At 40.0% G+C, this 19,938-nt stretch overlaps 1 protein-coding gene across 4 annotated transcripts in view; it reads left to right on the top strand.

Moving 5' to 3' along the window:
• Positions 1 to 19,154, top strand: part of syt12 (synaptotagmin XII) — a 212,943-nt gene extending 193,789 nt beyond the window's left edge. For all 4 annotated transcript variants that reach the window (XM_060838427.1, XM_060838428.1, XM_060838426.1 and 1 more), the window contains exons 6-9: positions 6,613 to 6,828; positions 7,352 to 7,472; positions 16,926 to 17,059; positions 18,258 to 19,154. In XM_060838427.1, the coding sequence (XP_060694410.1) occupies positions 6,613 to 6,828; positions 7,352 to 7,472; positions 16,926 to 17,059; positions 18,258 to 18,431 (645 nt within the window). In that variant the 3' untranslated portion in view covers positions 18,432 to 19,154. The remainder of the gene's footprint in view (positions 1 to 6,612; positions 6,829 to 7,351; positions 7,473 to 16,925; positions 17,060 to 18,257) is intronic.
• Positions 19,155 to 19,938: the final 784 nt, after the last annotated feature.

Here is a 19,938-nt window from a genome sequence, read left to right on the forward strand (position 1 = left end):
TTTAAGATGCCAAGGCATTCAGAGTTAATTCTTTTTATATCTTACCTATTGGAACTGAATTAGGTTTTATTACAACTCAGTTATCAGTATTGCCACTGTCCAAGTGCTGTGACAGCTGCTTCTTCACAATTGCCATCAGACCGTCCACCACAGTCAATGTAGGTGAAAACACTGTTTACATCCCTGTAGTGATTCAAAGATGTGTATTTCTGCTCTGCATCAGGTGTATGTATAACTTGCTCACTCCCTGATACTGCTTTCCTCCCTGTCACATTCTGATGTACAACAATGTTATCATAAGTGAGAAGTGCATCAAGGACACTGTTATACCTCAGCACATCCATCTCTCCTGCAGTAACAGAGAATATGACAGAAGGCTATATAACTGTGAACTCATCCCTTTAGCAACCTGATTATCATAATGAAGCTGGTGTTGCAAAAAGTGCACAGTACTGAAGATGATGAAATAAAACAGAAGTTGCTTGGGTGTAAGTTAGAATGTATTCTTTTGAATCTCACCTCCTGAACAATGCTGGAGCTGGCGTTTGCTGTCATGGATTTTGTGCCTGAGATATATGTTCTAATTATATGTTTGTTCTGATCTTTGACAGTCTGCTCTGGCCCGGTCAAATTTTATTTTAACCATTGCCAATTCGGAACTGTTCCTTGTCAAGGTACAACTCTGCTATTTCCTGAATAACCACAGTTCTCATTTTGTAACAAGTGTCAATATGATCTGACCCTCCAATGTTAGATATACCATAAATGAGACGCAACGGTGTGCACTGCGGTCATTTTTTTGAATGGAACAAATCCTTGTAAATCCTAAATAGTCTTATTTCTCAGTGTCCTACTTTCCAAAGACGTCAGAGGCTACTTGAATATTCCTTCACTGTTTCATGCAGATTTTCAACCAGTGCTGAAAATTGAATGGATGACATGGAAAGGAACCTTAACCAGTTTTTACTCTCTCTTGGGACTTGAGTAAGCTACAGAATTTGTCAGACTCTGGTACATTTCCTTCAATTACCATTGCATTCACTTACAAGCAGCTATTCAGAATGCATTTCACACAGACAGCTCACTGTCTTCTGAATGTTTGCCAATTACTATATTTGTGAAGAGTTAAGCTTTTGCACTCTGTTAAGACATCAGGACAGATTCTTTGTCTTAACTCTCTCCATCCCTTCCTTTTGACTGGGAGCTATCTGAATAATGGAAATGATTCCTGATATGGGCTGACGTTTCAGGAACAGTGTCATTATCTTTAATTGTTCTCGGGATGTAGATAATGCAGGCTTGTCAACAGGCACCCTCTAATGGTAACATCTCTCCATACCCCCTGCCATACTAAAAACAATTGTGGATTTCGTTCCCAACTGAGTGCCCACACCAATCAGATTTGGGCAACATGGTGGCTCAGTGGTTAGCACTGCTGCCTCAAAAAGCCAATGACCTGGGTTTGGGTGACTGTGCAAACTCTACAGACATTCTCCCCACATCTTTCCCCCGGCTCTCTGGTTTCCTCCCGCAGTCAAAGACGTGCAGGTTAGATGATTTGGCCATGCTAACTTGTTTGTAGTTTCCAGGGAGGTGCAGGCCAGGTGGATTAGCCATGGGAAATGCAGGGTTTCAGGGATAGGGTATAGGGGGTGAGTCTAGGTGGGATGCTCTTCAGAGGTTTGGTGTGGACTCAATGGGCTGAATAGCCTGCTTCCACACTGTTGGGATTCAATGACAATGGCATGCAGAGAGTAATACTGGGATCGGTTGAGTTGTTGAGCTTTAGCAGGATCAATTGACACTTAATTATTTATTTAGATATATGGGCAAACTGCTAAATTTGGTACTCACCCACACTCTGCGTAATGGAGGAGGCTGGGAAGGTTGGGGCGTGTTGAACCATTCAGCTTATATACATAATCCTCACCCCAAAATACTCCTAAAGGGTGTATGTGGATTTCTAGCCAAGTGTTTTCTTATAAAATCTGTATGGTGTCAACAAACCAGAACTGTAGAGAATGGGTTATTCAGTAAATTAAAACAGATTAAAATATTATACTGCTTCAAATATAGTTTCAGGAAATCTTTTTGACAGCATTCATAAATCCGATGAAAAGCATGTAAAAACTGCAGAGTGAGATTCAACCTTTTTAAAACTTTATTCATGGGATATGAGCATTGCTTGTTAGGTCAGTGTTTATTGCCCATCTCTAACTGCCCTGGAGAAGGTGATGGTGAGCTGTCTTCTTGAACTGCTGCAGTCCTTGAGGCGGAGGGAAGCCTACAGTGCTATTAAGAAGGGCGCTTGAGGATTTTGACCCAATATCAATGAAGGAACAGTGATCCAGTGCCAAGTCAGGATGGTGTGTGGACTGAAGGGGACCTGGTCATATTCCCAGACATCTGCCCACGCTTTTATTAATAGTAGTGATCACAGATTTGGAAGGTGCTAGTGAGGCCTTGGTGAGTTATTGCTAACATTAGGCATTGTAAAACATACTGTATCAATAAACCTAGGATACATAGGCAAGGACAATTTCAGTTTGACTCACTAGGAGGAGAAAATGACTTTTTGATGGAGAAATTGCTCTAATAATAGGATACTAGTGACACTGTACAGACAAGAATCATTATGGGTTGTCACCAGTTCGCAGATTGGCTTATTTCTGCTTTATAATTTTTGTGAACACCACAAGAGATATAACTTGATAGATGGAATGTCTGCAGATGACATTTTGTGTTGAGTCACTGCTGAGCTAAATTGCTAATGAGATCACATCTGAAGGACATAGCTGAGGACATAAAAGATGTTAGTGAGTATGTGATAGTATTCCCATGTGCACTACAGGACAGTTGGGAAGCAGTCTATGTAATATTTAAGAAAAGAAAAATGAGACACTGCACAACTAAGAACATAAGTACACAATTCATTGGGTTTTAGTGACCTTAAGTTATTTGATATGAGCTTAAATCAAGTTGGTGACTAGTGAAGTTCCACAGTGTTGGAACAACAATATTCACATTATACATTAGTGTAATGGATGAAGGAACTGAGAGCATTGTTGCTAAGTTTGCAGATGACACAAAGATAGGTGGAGGGACAGGTGGTGTTGTGGAAAGCTGCAGAAGGACTTGGGGCTGGCTAGAGGAATGGGCAAAGAAATGGCAGATGGAATACAATGTTAGAAACAAGGAATAATACAGCACAGGAACAGGCCCATCGGCCCTCCAAGCCTGCGTCGACACATTTTGCCCTTCCATACTAAAACTGTCTTCATTTACAGGATCCGTATCCCTCTATTCCCTTCCTATTCATGTATTCATCCAGGTGCTTCTTGAATGCTGCTATATGAAATTGTACACTTTGTTAAGAAGAATAGAGGTGTAGACTAATTTCTAAATGGGAAAAGGCTTTGGAAATCTAAAGCATAATGGAGCTTACGAGCTCACATTCTGAATTCTTTTCAGTTTAACATTCAGGTTCATTTGACATATGGAAGACAAGTGTATTGTTAGTATTTATTTTCAGACAGTTAGAATACAAGAGTAGGGATGTACTGCTATATTTCTACTCTTGCTATATAAGCTACATAAAACATTAGGAGAAAGTGAGGATTGCAGATGCTGGAGATCAGAGCTGAAAATGTGTTGCTGGAAAAGCGCAGCAGGTCCGGCAGCATCCAAGGAGCAGAAGAATCGACATTTCGGGCATGAGCCCTTTTTCAGCATATAAAACATTAGTCAGGCTGCATTTGGAATATTGTGAGCAATTTTGGGCCCCATATCTAAGGAAAGATCTGCTAGCCTTGGACAGGTCCAGAGGAGGATTACAAGACAACTTCCAGGGATAAACAGCTTGTTGTATGAGGTGCAGTTGAGGACTCTTGGTCTAGATGCATTGGAGTTAAGAAGGATGAGGGGGTTTCTCACTGAAACTTATAAAGTACTGAGATGACTGGGTAGAGTGAATGTGGTTAAAGCTGTTCCCACTAGAAGGAGAGATTACTGAGGGCACAACCTCAGAGTGAAGGGACGACCTTTAGAACTGAAATGAGGAGGAATTTCAAATTGTTGCTACAGAAGACTCTGGAAGCCAAACTACTGAGTGTACTTAAGACAGAGATAGAATGGTTCTTGATTAATAAAGGGATCAAAGGCTACAGGGTGAAGATGAATGGAGTTGAGAAACATGTCAGCCATGATTGAATGGCAGAGCAGATTCAATGGACCGAATGGCCTAATTCTGCTCCTGTACCTTATAGTGTTATGGTAGGTTTACTGACAAACCTCAACAACATAGTCATTTGAGTTTGATTTATTGTTATCGCATGTACTGATATAGGGCGAAAATTGTTGTTTGTGTGCCTTACATGCAGATCTTGCTGTACAAAGTGCACCAGGATAGCAGAATAGAGTGCAGAATACAGTGTTACAGCCACAGAGAAGGTGCAGAGAGAATTAGATCAGCATTAACATTTGAGAGGTGCAATCAAATGTCCGATAACAGGGGGAAGAAGTTAGTTTCTAATCTTTTATATTTTTGTCATCCTCTCATCATCTTGCCCCCTCATGCGGACACAAAGGTCCCTATGATACTATTTTGAGGGAAGGAAGTTCTCCCCAGTGCCATCGGCACTTTCACCCCTCAATCAACATCTAACAAAACAGATTGAATATTACCAAAATCACATTGTGCTCAAGAAAGCTTAATGAAGGCACATTGTTTGCCATGTTTCCTATATTATGGATGTGGCTGTATTTCAAAAGTATTTAATGAGCTGGAAGTGCTTTGGGCAATCTACAGGTTGTTAAAGGTGCTGCATAAAGGCCTTCCTACCAGCTCTTATACCAGATGGTCTTTGGGGTCCAAGAGGACAGCTCCTCGCCACGTTTTCAAGGCTAATTAGGGATGCACACCAAATGCTGACTTTACAGTGACTAAAACATCCTATTAAGGAATATAAAATGTTTATCTCTTTTCTTCTAACACCAGTGAAGCAGTTGGAAAAATACCTTATTTTTTTCACTGAGTTCTTTGATGACAGATAAAGATTGAATAATGGATCCCAAATAGTACTGCTTAGAACTCTTGATTCCCCAGTCACAAGTTCATAAGCTGGTATTTACAATCAGTGCCAGCAAGGCAATGGATGTCATACAGCAAGGTGCCTTCATAGTTGGCTGCTCATCATGCTTTCTTATCTTGAGCAAAGTATCTATGTTGCATTGTTTCAAGTTTCTTTCGAGTAATTTTCATATTTCTATCACTAACCAACTCAAAATCACTTCCCAATTGTCAGGCCATCATAAAAGATCTCCTTCTGGTTGCATATTAACTACAGCCATCCATCAAAAGGTCTCCTCCTTCATGTTACACTTTGAGATAGGAGACACCATAAAAGCACAGCATGCCAGACATGTTGTGCACATTACCAATAACTAACCCTGAAAGAACCAGCTCTTTAAGTTGGCTGGGTTTAGCTAGCTTAGTAGCTTGGCTTTCCTAGATGTTCACAACTGCCATCCTTTGTCTGCAGCACAGGAAAGTTGTCGATCAACCCTGCCTGAAGAGTTTTGTTGAGACAGTCAAATCAATCTCAAATGCTATAATGAGGTTTCTAAATCTCCTGGAAAGGGATTATAGTTGGCATCCTTCAAATGTGGTATTAATAAATGTATTATAATATTTATATTATTTTGAGGATTATCAGTGTTTATTATAGTAACATTGTGTTGTAGAGACTAACGTGATATTACTATGTAGTGTTATGGCTTTGATGTAACCTTAGAAACTCATGTTGCTGTCGCATTCATGTTTTAATGCCATTATAATTTAAATGATTGTTGCTACAGCTCTCTAAATAGACCTTACTTCAAGCAAAGGCTCAACAGATAAAAAAAGGTGGCATCTTACACTGAATGAAAAGAGACTTGGTCGTGGCATTAATGTGTTGTCAATCTCAAATGCTATAATAAGGTCTCTAAATCTCCTGGAAATGGAATGTAGTTGGGATCCTTCAAGTGCATATCATAGTAATAATGAATGCATGATAACATTTATAATATTTTGGAGATTATCAATGTTTATTGTAGTAATACTGTGCTGTAGAGATTGTGGTACTACTGTGTAGTATTATGGCCTTACTGTAAACGGAGAAAGTTATATTGCTGTCATATTCATGTTTTAATGCCATTATAATTTTAAATGATTGTTAGTCGCATCTTACATTTAAATGAAAAGAGAATTGTTGTGGCATTAATGTGTCAAGTGAATATATGATTTATTCATAAAGGTTTGTGCTGTGAGGCCGAACCTAATTTAGTCTTGGGAATAGTTTAAAAGGATCAAACTCACTGTACTGAGGCTAATGATGGGTTTTGTTTTAAAGTTATACTCACTCGTGGAAGATGGCAATCAGAATTATCAGCACCGTGTGACAATATCAGCATAGTTTTCATTTGAAGCTATTAGATTTGTGGCTATTGAAATTGTAAGTGATGCAAATGATCTTGGATGATCTAGACGAAAGTGGGGATGATCCCAGATCACTGTGATCACAAACTGAAATATAGATTATTATTTTAAGCTGCACCCTTTCTTTTGCGTAGATTCAGAGGAATGCATTCTCTGTATTCTTTGATGAGAAGTTTTCCATTCCATTGGACCCTTCTGCTCTCGAGGAGAACAGCCTGCGCTTTTCAGTATTTGGGATTGATGAAGATGACCGAAACATCAGCACAGGATTGGCAGACCTAAAGCTGTCAGATCTGGATCTCAGCAGCCGTGCCTTTAATGCTTGGCTTTATCTGCAGGATGTCAATAAGGTGAGAGAAACATCAAACAAGTAACATTCAGCAAGGGTCATTTATAATGCCATTCACATCTGAAATAGCCGCATGTTTCATTCATAATTCTTAACAGACCTGGTCTTTTAACAATGTATTTAGCATTGGCTGAGAAAAGTCCCACGTTAGTTGTGAGAATCACTCCAGGTGATAATAACTATTTAATAACAATTAAGAGTGAGGTAAAACTGATTATGATTAAGGATGTTATGAGACTGAGTTAAAATTGCTGATCACAGTTGCAGGGACTGAGGTGTTACTAGCCAACATTGAGGGGTATAATTGCTTTACTGTTGTAGAGGCTCAGGTATAATAGCCACCACAGAGGGCCCACAGTAATTTAATGGCCACGGGGATGTGAATGCACCACAAATTAAACTGCTGGGAAGTAATTAAAAATACTTGTTCAACTTTACTGTTCTGTCTGTGCTTAGTGCTGATTTTCATTTTGCTGGGTCACTGAACTATTATATGGAGAACTGACCATACCTCTGTCTGTTAGGCAACAGACACAGTTGGAGAAATCCTGCTCTCTCTCAGTTACCTACCTACAGCAGAGCGGCTGACAGTGGTGGTGGTCAAAGCAAAAAACCTAGTCTGGAACAATGGAAAGGCCACGTCTGGTAAGTGAAGCAGGTGGGATTGAATCAGGTTATAAGCAAAACATGTCAAGAAGTCCAGTATAATCCAACGAAGTACTTGATGCTCCACAAATTCATAGGACTTGCTAGCAGATTATCAAAATCCAGTTATTATCTACTTCACATTAGAATTGCTAACCATCACACTGTAAAGACTGAGATAGGGATGTGTTTCCTTCATTTTCTGTAAATAGTGATGGACGATTAAACATGGAGGAGGAGGCTCCACAAATATCCCTATCCTCAATGATGGGGGAGCCCAACACATTGGAGCAAAAGATAAGGCTGAGGCATTTGCAGCAATGTTCAGCCAGAAGTGCTGAGTGGATGATTCAACTCTGTGGTCCCTAGCATTACAGCTGCCAGTTTTCAACCAGTTCAATTCACTCCACATGAGATCAAGAAAATTTTAGAGGGACTAGTGCAATGTCTAAAGGCCCTGACAACATTCCAGCAGTGGTAGCAAAGATTTGTGCTCCAGAACTTGTGCCCCTCCTGGCCTGTACAGTTATAGCACTGGCACCAACCTGACAATGTGGAAAATTGCCAAGGTATGTCCTGTCCTCAAAAAGCAGGACAAATCCAACCCAGTCAAATTACTGCCCCATCAGTCTACTCTTGCTCTTCAGTAAAGTGATGGCAGGTGTCATCAGTAGTTCTATCAAGCAGCACCTGCTCAGTAATAACCTGCTCAGTGACTCCCAGTTTGGCTTCCACCAGGGTCACTCAGCTCCTGACTGCATTATAACCTTAACTCAAACAAAAGAGCTAAATTCCAGAACTGGGTGAGAGTGACAGCCCTTGACATCTTGGCTGCATTTGATCATGGCATGAAGGTGGCCCAGCAAAACTGGAATCATTGGGAATCCGAGAAATACTCTCTGCTGGTTGGAGTCATACCTGGCACATGAAGAAGATGGCTGTTGGAGGTCAGTTGTCTTGGCTCCAGGACATCTCTGCAGGAGTTCCTCAGGGGAGTGTTCTCGGCTGTTTGGCATTGCCATTACCAAATGTCCTACTATCAACATCCTGGAGGTTACCATTCTCCAGAAAATCAACTGGACTCACCATGTAAACACAAACCACAAAAGCAGGTCAGAGGCTTGGAATCGTGCATTGAGGAACTCACCTCCTGACTCACCAAAGCTTGCCAGTCATCTACAAGGCACGTCAGGACTGTGATGCAATACTCCAATTTGCCTGGATGAGTGCAGCCCCAATAACACTCACGAAATCGGACACGATCCAGGACCAAGCCATCTGCTTGATTGGTATCACATCCACAAGATTGCCTTCCATCAACAACGCTTTGTAGCAGCAGTGTGTACTATTTGCAAGATGCACTGCAGAAATTCACCAAAGATCCTCAGACAGCACCTGCCAAACCCTTGATAAGTAATGATGTGGAGCTGCCGGTGTTGGACTGGGGTGTACAAAGTTAAAAATCACACAACACCAGGTTATTGTCCAACAGGTTTATTTGGAAGTACAAGCTTTCAGAGCGCTGCTCCTTCATCAGGTAGCTAGTGGGGCAGGATCATAGGACACAGAATTTATAGCAAAATATCATAGTGCCATGCAATTGATACGATATATTGAACAAACTTAAATTGCTGTTAAGTTTTTAAACTTTTAGAATGGTTGCAGGTTTCTGTTTGTTCCTATGTAAATCCCAGAACTTCTTTCAAGTCACATTCGCCAGATAAAGTTTTATTTTAAAAAAAGGTGGCATCTCAGCTTAGACAATGCATTAAAGGTTTGAGGTTAGACCACCGCTCTGAAAGCTTGTACTTCCAAATAAACCAATTGAACTATAACCTGGTGTTGTGTAATTTTTAAGTAAATTTGCGCATGGTGCAAAGGTTGCCTGGCAGGTTGATAATGAGGATAAAAGTGTTAGGCTACAGGATGATATAAATGGAGTGGTCAAATGGTCAGACCAGAGACAGATGGAATTTAACCCTGAAAATTTGTAAGGTGTTGCACTTTGGAAGAAATATGAAGTCAAGGGAGTACCCAGTGAATGTCAAGACCCTCAGAAGCTCAGAGCAATAGAGAGATCTTGAGATGCTTGTCCACAGATCCCTGAGGTAGCAGGACAGGTCAATAGTGTAGTTGAGGAGGCATAGGAGATCTTGGCTTTATCGGTTGTGGCATAAGAACAGGAAGGTTATGTTGGAGCTGGACAGAGTTTTGATTAGGCCCCAGCTGGAATACTGCATGCAGTTCTGGTCACCACACTATAGGAAAGATGTGGTAGCACTTGATGGGCTGCAGAGAAGGTTCACCAGGATATTGCCTGGGAAAGAGCATTTCAGCTGTGAAGAGAGGGTTCTTTTTGGGGTAAAGGAAGTTGAGCAGGGATCTGATTGATTATGATGGGCATGGAGAGAGAGAATCGGAAATAGCTGTTCCCTTTAGCGGAAGCGTCAATAACAAGGGGCAATAGTTAGGTAGGAGGTGTAGAGGGAATTTCTGGATAAAAACCTTTTCAACCAGAGGGAGGCAGGGGTCTGGAATGCGCAGCCTGGGAATAAAGTTGGGGCAGGAAATTGCACAGCCTTTAAAAAGTATTTGGATGAGTACTTGAAGTGCCATAACATTCACAGTGTACGAAAGTGAATTATTGTAGGTGGCCATATATATTTGGCAGTAGGGCTGATGAAGGGCTCTGGCCCGAAACGTCGAATTTCCTGTTCCTTGGATGCTGCCTGACCTGCTGTGCTTTAACCAGCAACACATTTTCAGCATATATATTCGGCAGTACATACGCTATGGGCCGAAGGGCCTGTTCTATGTCGTACAATTCTGTGATACTTCTTAAAAACAAATTCTGTAGGTTGCAATACAGACAATACAATCCAATGACAAGAATAAAGTTACTGGACCAGTTAAGTGGGTGGAATAATGATTGTGGATAGATGTATAACTTGGATGATGTTTTAACACCTCTGGTCTCGGAGGTTGGTTGAATATTCTATCAAAGAAGTAGTGAAAGGGTAAGTTAAGAAGGTGGATTCATGACGAAACACAATGCATTCTATACAGAGGCTGCTGACCTTCCATACACTTGCTGAGACTAACAGGACTAATATGAACTCAATTTTACTTGATTGTAAAAGCATTTTACTGCAAATTGGTCTCTCAGGGAATAACTGTAAAATTGCCTGCTGGCAATTACCCTTCCAATTTTTTCGTGCATTTTTTTATGCAAAAGATGCAAGTTAAAGCACTTTTCAGCTGCTCAGTGCATTGTACTAATTATCATTAGCAATTTCTCACTGCAAGCCAGATACCAGGAGAACACTGATGTTTTTTAACACAAGCAGCTCTGAACCCACCCTTTCAGAAACTTCAATTCATCTGTTTTCAAACTATAGGTTTCATACTTTCAAAAGTAATTCTGAAAATGGAAACTTTCAGCATGTCCTGTGAATAACGATCAACCAAAGTGCCACTTGGAAATGCCAATGCAATATGCTGAATACTCCTCATCCTTTGGAGATGAGAGGGGGAGGACTGGCAAAATGACCTGTGTGGCACGCTGGCTCAGTAGTTAGCACGGCTGCCTCACAACACACGGGATCTGGGTTCGATTCCACCCTCAGTCGACTGTCTGTTTGGAGATTACACATTGTCTCCATGTCTCTGTGGGTTTCCTCCCAAAGTCCAAAGATGTGCAGATTAGGTGGAATGGCTATGCTAAATCTCCCACAGTCTCCAGGGATATGCGGACTTAGGTCGGTTAGCCATGGGAAATGCAGGGTTGCAGAGATTGGGTGGGATGCTCTTCAGAGGGTTGGTGTGGACTTGATGGGCCAGATGGCCTGCTGTCACACTGTAGGGGATCAATTATTCTATGTCTGCAGAAAGGGAAACCCGATGTCTTGCTGCTGCCAAGCCACATTGCCAATGGTGAGAAAGTTGGGAGTTCAGCTGCCCCATCTCAGCAGGCATTCTGCCCAAATGAGGAGAGCTTACTGCTATGTGGAGAGATTGCCAGGTGAAACTTGGTGTCTTCTCAATAGGTAATGATGAGAATCTCCCACCATGGCCCATGGATGGAGCACCCAGCAATGGTGCTGCCAGTGCTCAGCATACTCCACCTCTTATTTTTTTGTCTGGATTGTTGGGATCTAGTTATCTGACCATGCTATCCCCCACACTAACTCAGCTGTCTTCAAGTACACCCCGCCATTTTGATTCTGTCTCCCGGGAGCTAGACCCTCAGCACTGGCTGACACTAGCTATGGCAACACTGCTAAGGCTGCTGGTCCTCTGGTCTCTCTGGGTGGAAGGTTTTTCTTAATTGGAAAGAGGCCCTACTGGAAGATTCTTTATTAACTGTTGGCAGTCCCTGTCCCTGCTGACAGCAGAGCAGGATCACATCGCCTTCTTCATTTCCAGCAATGAAGCTTTTATTACCAGCACAATTCAGTCCAATGAAACTAACTCTCGGTGGTGCAAACCAGCCGTGAGCAATTCCTGTGATGTGTGCCTACCTATTTCATTAGAGTGTTGCTGGAAAAGCATAGCACATCAGGCAGCATCCGAGGAACAGGAAAATCGACGTTTCGGGCAAAAGCCCTTCATCAGGAATGGAGGGCTTTTCCTGATGAAGGGCCTTTGCCCAAAACGTCGATTTTCCGCTCCTCAGATGCTGCCTGACCTGCTGTGCTTTTCCAGCAACACTCTGATCTTGACTCTGATCTCCAATATCTGCAGTCCTCATTTTCGTCTACTTAATTCATTCGTCAATGCTGCATTTGGTTATGTAGTTTAATCAAGTTGATATTCACTGTGTGTGGTTAGAACCTGCTAGTATTCATTCTGACAAGTGTGGGTTTACCCTGTCAGTATTCACTGTCTACAGAATGAATGATCACATTGATGGATTTTTTGATCGGTTAATTTCAGCAACTTCCTTACAAAAAAGAAATGTACTTTTTAACACTGCTCCTAATTTATAATTAAATTGTATAAACGGTAGACATTTTAGTATGAATTAATTAACAAAGTCCAACATTTCACAATACTTGAATGTATGATGCCTTCTGTCAAAAGGAGAGGTAGGAAACATTTTTGGCATTAGATGGCGGCACAATGGCACAGTGGTTAGCACTGCTGCCTCACAGCGCCAGAGACCCGGGTTCAATTCCCGCCTCAGGCGACTGACTGTGTGGAGTTTGCACGTTCTCCCTGTGTCTGCGTGGGTTTCCTCCGGGTGCTCCGGTTTCCTCCCACAGTCCAAAGATGTGCGGGCCAGGTGAATTGGCCATGCTAAATTGCCCGTAGTGTTAGGTAAGGGGTAAATGCATGGGTGGGTTGCGCTTTGGCGGGTCGGTGTGGACTTGTTGGGCCAAAGGGCCTGTTTCCACACTAAGTAATCTAAAAAAAAAGAGTTCATTACCAAGATGATATTTAATTAGGTTGGCAGAAACTGAGAAGTTCCAAAACCCAGTTTTGTTATAATTTCTGTTATCCAATACAGGCTTATCAGCAAATTCACCATAATGTTGCTATAAGAGACAGAATGTCAGCATCAGAGACAAAAAAGATAGGAAGCTAGGAAAAGATGAGGAGGTAGCTCTATTAATTAAGGATATCATTGATACTGAAATGAAAGAGGATCTTACTTCAAAGGAGCAAGTTTGGCTATAGACACAAAATAGGAAAGGTAAGAGGTCACTAGTGGGAGTAGTTTATAGCCCCCTTGGTAGTAGTTACAGTGTAGGACAAAAAAAGATAAATGGGACTGTAAGAAAGTTTTCACTATAATCATGAGAGTCTTTAATCTACTTGCAGATTGAGTGAATCAGATTGATGAAGTTAGCTGGAAAATTGAGTGCATTCAGAATAATTTCTTAGAGCCATACTTTCTAGAAACAGCCAGCAAGTAAACTATCCTAGAACTAGTAAGTGCAATGAGACAAGATCAATCAATAATCTTGTGGTAGAGGAGCATCTGGGTGACAGTGATTGTAACATGTTGGAATCTCACATTCAGTTTGAAGGGGAGAAATGTGGGTCTAAGTCTTGAATTTTAAACATGAATAAAGTAATTATTAAGTGTATGGAGGGAGCGCTAGCTAACATAAACTGGGAAACTAGATTAAAAGGTCAGATCTAGACATGCAGCAGCAGACTTTCGAGAAGATGTTTAATAACTGGCAGCAAAGATGTATCCTACCGAGAAAGACAGACTGAGGAGGATATATCATCTGTGGTTGGATTGGCAAGTTAAGACTCGTATCAAGTTGAGAGTAAAATAAAATACTGTGTAATTCTGAAAATATTATTGTAGGTGAGAAAATCAGTCAGATTTTAGGACTGCAGAAGAATGACTAAAAAAGCATTTAAAAAATCAAATTGTGAGAAATCTAGCTAGCAGTATAAAAAGTGATAGGAAGAACTTCTACAAGTATTTAAATTAGGAAAAGAGTAACTAAAGTTGACATTTTCTCCCCTGGAGATTGAAACTGGTGAATTAATGGGAGGCAAGGAAATAGCTGAGGAGATTAAAGATATTTTGTGATTGTCTTCACTGTAGAAGACTTAGAAAATCCTTAGCTCAAAAATAATTGAAAATCATGAGGTGAAATGACAGTTGTAATGTGCCTGGGAACAAGCAATGTAAAATAAACACCATTGCCAGGGAAAGGCTGCTGGGAAAACAATTCAACCTAATGGCTGAGGAGTCCCCAGGACCCAATGGCCTGCATCCTGAGGTCTTTAAAGAAAGGTTGCAATAAAAAATGATTTATTGGTCACACTTTTTCAAAATCCTTTGAATGTGGAAGGGTCCCAATGGTGAAAATAGCCATAGGTTCATTTAAGAAAACTAAAGGGAAACAGAAAATAGGCAAGAATAAACTTTTTTCTGGTTGGTAAGATGTAATGAATACCACACGAATCAATGCTGGGGCTCCAACTCTTTATGATTTATATAAATTATTTGGATAAAGGGAGTGACGGGATGATTGCTAAGTTTGGTGATACAACAAAGTTGGGTTAGGTAAAGATCTGATAAATGGAGCAAAACATGGAATTGTTCATTTTTAGCAGGAAGAATAATAAAGTGTATTAACTGAATGTTGATGATTTGCAGATCTTGGGAATGCAATGGACTCTGTGTTCGTCCTAATGTTTGAATTACATAAGGCCAATATGTGGCTAAAAAAGGGATTAGGAAAGCTAAATAGAATCTTACCTCTTATTGTGAGAGGAATTAAATGAAAGTGGGGAGGTTATACTTCAGTTATACAGTTATACTGGTGAGACCATGCCTGGAGTAATGTGTACAGTGTTGATCACCTTATTTAAGAAAGGATGTTAAAGGAATTGGACACACATCAGAGAAGGTTTACTCAACTTGTACCTTGAATGGGTGTGTTGCCTTATAAGGAAAAGTTGGCAGACTTAGGTTTGTATCCACTGGAGAAAGAGTTTTGGTATTAGGAGTTGCTACTTGTTTGAAACATCAGGCTGTAAGGGGCCTTGACAGAGTGGATGTGGAAAAAATGTTTCCTCTCATGGGAGAGTCTAAAACTGGAATTAAAAATAAGAGGTTGCCACTCAAAACAGAAGAAGTGAAATGTTTTTGAAAAATGTGTTTTTCTCAAAAATGTGATTGAAGTAGGGTCCTTGAATATTTTAAGGCAAAAGTGAGAAAGGGGTTGAAAGTTTATGGGGTAGATGAGAATGTGGATGAGGTTACAATCAAATCAGCCATGCTCTTATTAAATGGTGGAACAGCATCAAGGGACCAAATGGCCTACTCCTGTTCCTCCTATGCTCCTGTGTAAAGGGGGAGACAGAAAACAAATGAATAATGCTTAGTTAGCCAAGTATCCGTCATAGGGAAATTGATGGAATTCATTATTAAGGAGGTTTAGCAGGATGCTTAAAATATCATCATGGTTTTGTGAAAGGAAAATGTGTTTAATTAATTTACCTTTGAGAAATTAAGGTAGGTAAAGGGGAACCTATAAATGTGGTATATTTTGATTTCCAAGAGGCATTTTATAAGGTGCCAAATTAAAAATTACTGCACAAGATGAAAGCTTTTTGGAAGTAACAAATTAGTGTTGATAAAGGACTAGTTAGTTAACAGAAAACAGGGAAAACGTGTGGCACTGGAAAAGCACAGCAGGTCAGGCAGCATGCAAGGAGCAGGAGAATCGATGTTTCAGGCATAAGCCTTTCATTGCAGCCCTCACTTTCTCCAAGAAAGCAGAGAGTATATGTTATTGGAAATTTTTCAGGTTGGCAAGCTGTGACTAGTGGAGGGATGAATATGCGAGTCTTCAGCTATTTGCAATGACTGACCAACCAGGGACAAATAAGGGAATGTAGGTTAGTTTGATCTTAGAGTAGGATAAAGGTCAATGCAACATCGAGGGCTGAACGACTTGTACTGTGCTGCACTGTTCTATGTTCTTAAGTATTAGCTGAATAATGGGCTACCTGCAAGGTATATTCCCTCAAGTGAGAAAGGTAGGACCGACAAATCCAGATCTCCCTGAACAGCCAAGGAGATAGAAATTATGGTAAGGAGAAAATGTGTGTATAAGAAGGTGTTAGACAATAAATTGCAAATCATGCTCAATACAGGTCATCAGAAGAAAGTTGAGAAAGCAAATACAATAAGCAAAGAGGAGTGGAAGGAGGAGTAGGGTGAGTAAAGACCAAACAGGAGCTTTACACTTTGAAGCAAGCAGAATGGCTGAGGTTCTAAATGAATACTTTGCATGGGTTTTTATCCATGAGGCAGATGCTATCCAAGCGATTGTGACAGAGGAGAAAACTCAATCATTAGAAGGGACTTAAAATTGACTAGGAGAAGGTATTGTGTAAGCTGTTGGTACTTTAAAATTAACTAAGAGGTCGCGCTTCTGAGATCAAGGACTGATCTTACAAAGAGACATTGAGCAATTTGGGCCTATCCCAATCCAAAATAAGTGGAATGAGAGGCAAATGTATTGATTTGTAAAAGCTTATGGGAGGACTTAATAGGGTGGATACAGGAATTATGTTTGCTCATGTGAGGAAGATGAGAACTGGGGGACACAGATTAAGATGGAGATGAGGAGAAATCCTTTCTCTCAGCGTTGTTAGCCTGTAGAATCCTCTTCCCTGGTAAGTAATTAGAACCTGGGTTATTAAATTTGTTCAAAATAGAGTTAGATAGATTTTCGACAGACAAGGGAATCAAAATGAAGGGGGTGAAGGACATGGAGAGGAAGTCGCAACCAGAGTCATGATCTTATTAAATGGCAAAGTAGGCTTTAAAGGTGAATGACCTAGTCCTCCTCCTCCTAAATCCTATGTTCCTACTCTTTCCTCTGTCTCAGAATATATTGATTTATAATCGCTGTACTGTAAATATAACTGGATTTTAATTTCCCCATCTCCCCTTTTCACTGCTCTGAACAGATCCATTTGTGAAAGTTTATCTCCTTCAAGATACGAGGAAAATAAGTAAGAAAAAGACAGCAGTGAAGAGAGATGATCCTAATCCTGTTTTCAATGAAGCCATGATATTTTCAGTACCTGCGATTGTTCTACAGGTAAAAATTTAACTTATGACTGTTCTTTTTTTGCCGTCCCCGTAGAGTCCATAACTTAAACTGAATATGTAATAGTTCACTTCCTTTTGTCCAGTGTTGGACTAGAGCCAAGGAAATGTCCAAAAAAAAAAGATTATCGTGGTCGATCATGGGAGAACTATGTAGTTCTTATAAGTGTCATTCAGCATAAAAAAACTGGCAGTGCAAAACTGATTGATGTCGGCACTTCAATGTCCCTTGGTTCTATTTTATAGACATCACTGCTAACATTTCACACAACAAGCTACTGTATCATCACTGTCTTGCAGCTTAGTCAATATAGATGAATTTCAATTTCATAATAAATAAGCACTGATGTGAAAAATAGTTGGGCTAAACTGATTTATAGTCTTTGAGCAAAATGCAGAAATTGTGTCCAGTGTGGCCTGTTATCTGTTGGAGGCTGAAAATATGACTAACTGTGCTGAGCATCAAGAGTCTTAGTCCTTTTCTTGATCATTACAGCAGTGACTTGACTTCAAAAGTACTTCATCAGCTGTAGAACTCTGGGATGTCTGAGATCATCAGAGATGTTGTATAAATGCTGGCAATTGGGACTAGATTAATTTTTAGGATACCTGGCCAGCATGGATGAGTTGGACTGAAAAGTCTGTTTCTGTCTCACTCTAAATGCAAGTCTTTCCTTTCCAGTCTGGGTGAAGCAATTAACTGATTTAATTTGAAGATAGTATCCAATTGGGCTAACTATCTATCATTCTGTTACATCCAGATACAATCTGGTGTAACTTCTAGGCTTTTCTTTCCAGCTCTAATACAGTAAATCTTGGAAATCTTTATGTATAAGTACATTTCATTATATAAAGAAACAGAATTTATAGACAGATTTGCTTCTCTGCTTGTTCTTCTCTCAGCCAGTCCAGAAATTAAAGGGAATATGCATCTCAAAGCAACCCATATATGAGTGATTAATGGAGATTTCAGCAGAAAATATTAGCTTTAACATCCAGCATCTAATTTTTATCACCGAATTAGAGCAGGTAGACCACGTTCTTGCCATGAGGACAATATTAATTACACACACATCTTCCTCACTGAAGAATGCCTTTGAATACTTGCACTGCAACATATCATAGCTGGACACTGCAATTCCCAATTCTTTCAGGAGTTTAAATGACCTATGAATTTTGTTGTGGTTCAGGAATTATCGCTGAGAATAACAGTGGCTGAATGCAGTGAAGATGGAAGAACTGAGAACATAGGGCATGTAATCATTGGGCCTGAGACCAGTGGGATGGGTGGCACTCATTGGAATCAGATGCTGGCAACATTACGGAAACCTGTCTCCATGTGGCACGCTCTCCGAAAGAAATAAGGCAAAGGAACAGTGACATGTTCTTGACACTTGTGTAAATATTTTGCATGGTGACTAAATTCTTACACTTTATTGCTGGTGCTTTGGGAAATTCAAGTTTGAAATATTAAATTTCCTTTTACTTTATTGACTTACTTGCATCAGCTTTGTACTGGAAAATGTGTAGCTGGAAGAGCCAATTACGTATCAATGAAGTTGGTATAACAAATGAATGCATCGATAACAAGAGCTGATATGAAGTGGCTATTCTATTGTATGCTTCATATTGAATAGTTCATACATAGATGAAGAATGGTCAAAGATAATAAAGAAGTATATTTGTCTGATGTTATTACCCATTCAGAAAGCGGAGCTATGTTAGCCCTAGACCTACAAACAGCCCCACATATTAATACTGAACTAAATCCTTTCCAGAATATTTTCCTATTTCAAAATATTTATGCTGTAAAGTAAAAGAATTGCAAATAATTGACTGATGTATTGCAATGATCAGACTTTGTGCATAAGCAGGGATCCTGGATGTATATATTGGAAATGTTTTGTGCATATTCTGGCTATTTATTAGAGCGTTTTGTCAAATAAATAAGAGGATCAAGCACACTGTTTATATTGTGCGTAGAATGGTAGATTGTTAGGTTGCACTCGAGGTATATGTGGTCTTGAGTTCATCTGCTGTTAAAATGTACACAGGTATCTCTGTATAAATATATATATATATTTGAATTATCCATTATGTTGTGTTGATGAGTCAGACTTATTTTATATGTAATTCTCAATCTTTCCTTCTATTATTTCCATTGAATGTGCCATTTATTAGAATTTACTGGTGAATCATTGAATATGTACTGGTTTTCAAAATGTGACTGCTTTACAGAAAAATGTAGAAAATACTTAGTTCTGTTTGTAAGCTATGTATGTCTAATGATCAATCCTAGCTTTCTGATAACTGCTCTGTTATCCACCTTTCCGGAGTCTGAGATTTGCACCTGATTGGGCAAGAAAGTTTTGCGTCTATTCTTCCTTGGACAATATATTTAACTTATCCCCTAATGTACTTGTACTGCTTGGGTCCTTGCATTGGAACAGATATAGATGGAATGGCTACAGCTTAGAAGATTAGTCTTTTCTCATGGGGTTCTATTTGAGGCCATTTCTGGCAGGGTTAAATACGTATTCTTGATTTTCTGGAATCCTGATGTAATGAAGAGAGAAATTCAACTTATTTTTTAAAAATATAATAAAATAGCATACATTACGGAATGGGAACCTGAAGGCTTCCCCATCATAATTTCAACAGGCACAACCCCTTCCTCCAGATCTAATCTCAGCTATAGGAGCAAAAGATCCTGCCAGGATGGGTATAGCTTTGTTTGTTTGTTTGTACCTTGCTTGCTGCAAATCCCAATTGTTGGATTATAAAGTATTTGTCTCTGAGGGCAGATCGCATTCAGTAATTATTTAAAATAAATTTAAGCAATAACAAACAACAAGTATTAATGATAAACTG

Source organism: Hemiscyllium ocellatum, chromosome 18 (genome assembly GCF_020745735.1).
Source record: "Hemiscyllium ocellatum isolate sHemOce1 chromosome 18, sHemOce1.pat.X.cur, whole genome shotgun sequence".
Lineage (NCBI taxonomy): Eukaryota > Metazoa > Chordata > Chondrichthyes > Orectolobiformes > Hemiscylliidae > Hemiscyllium > Hemiscyllium ocellatum.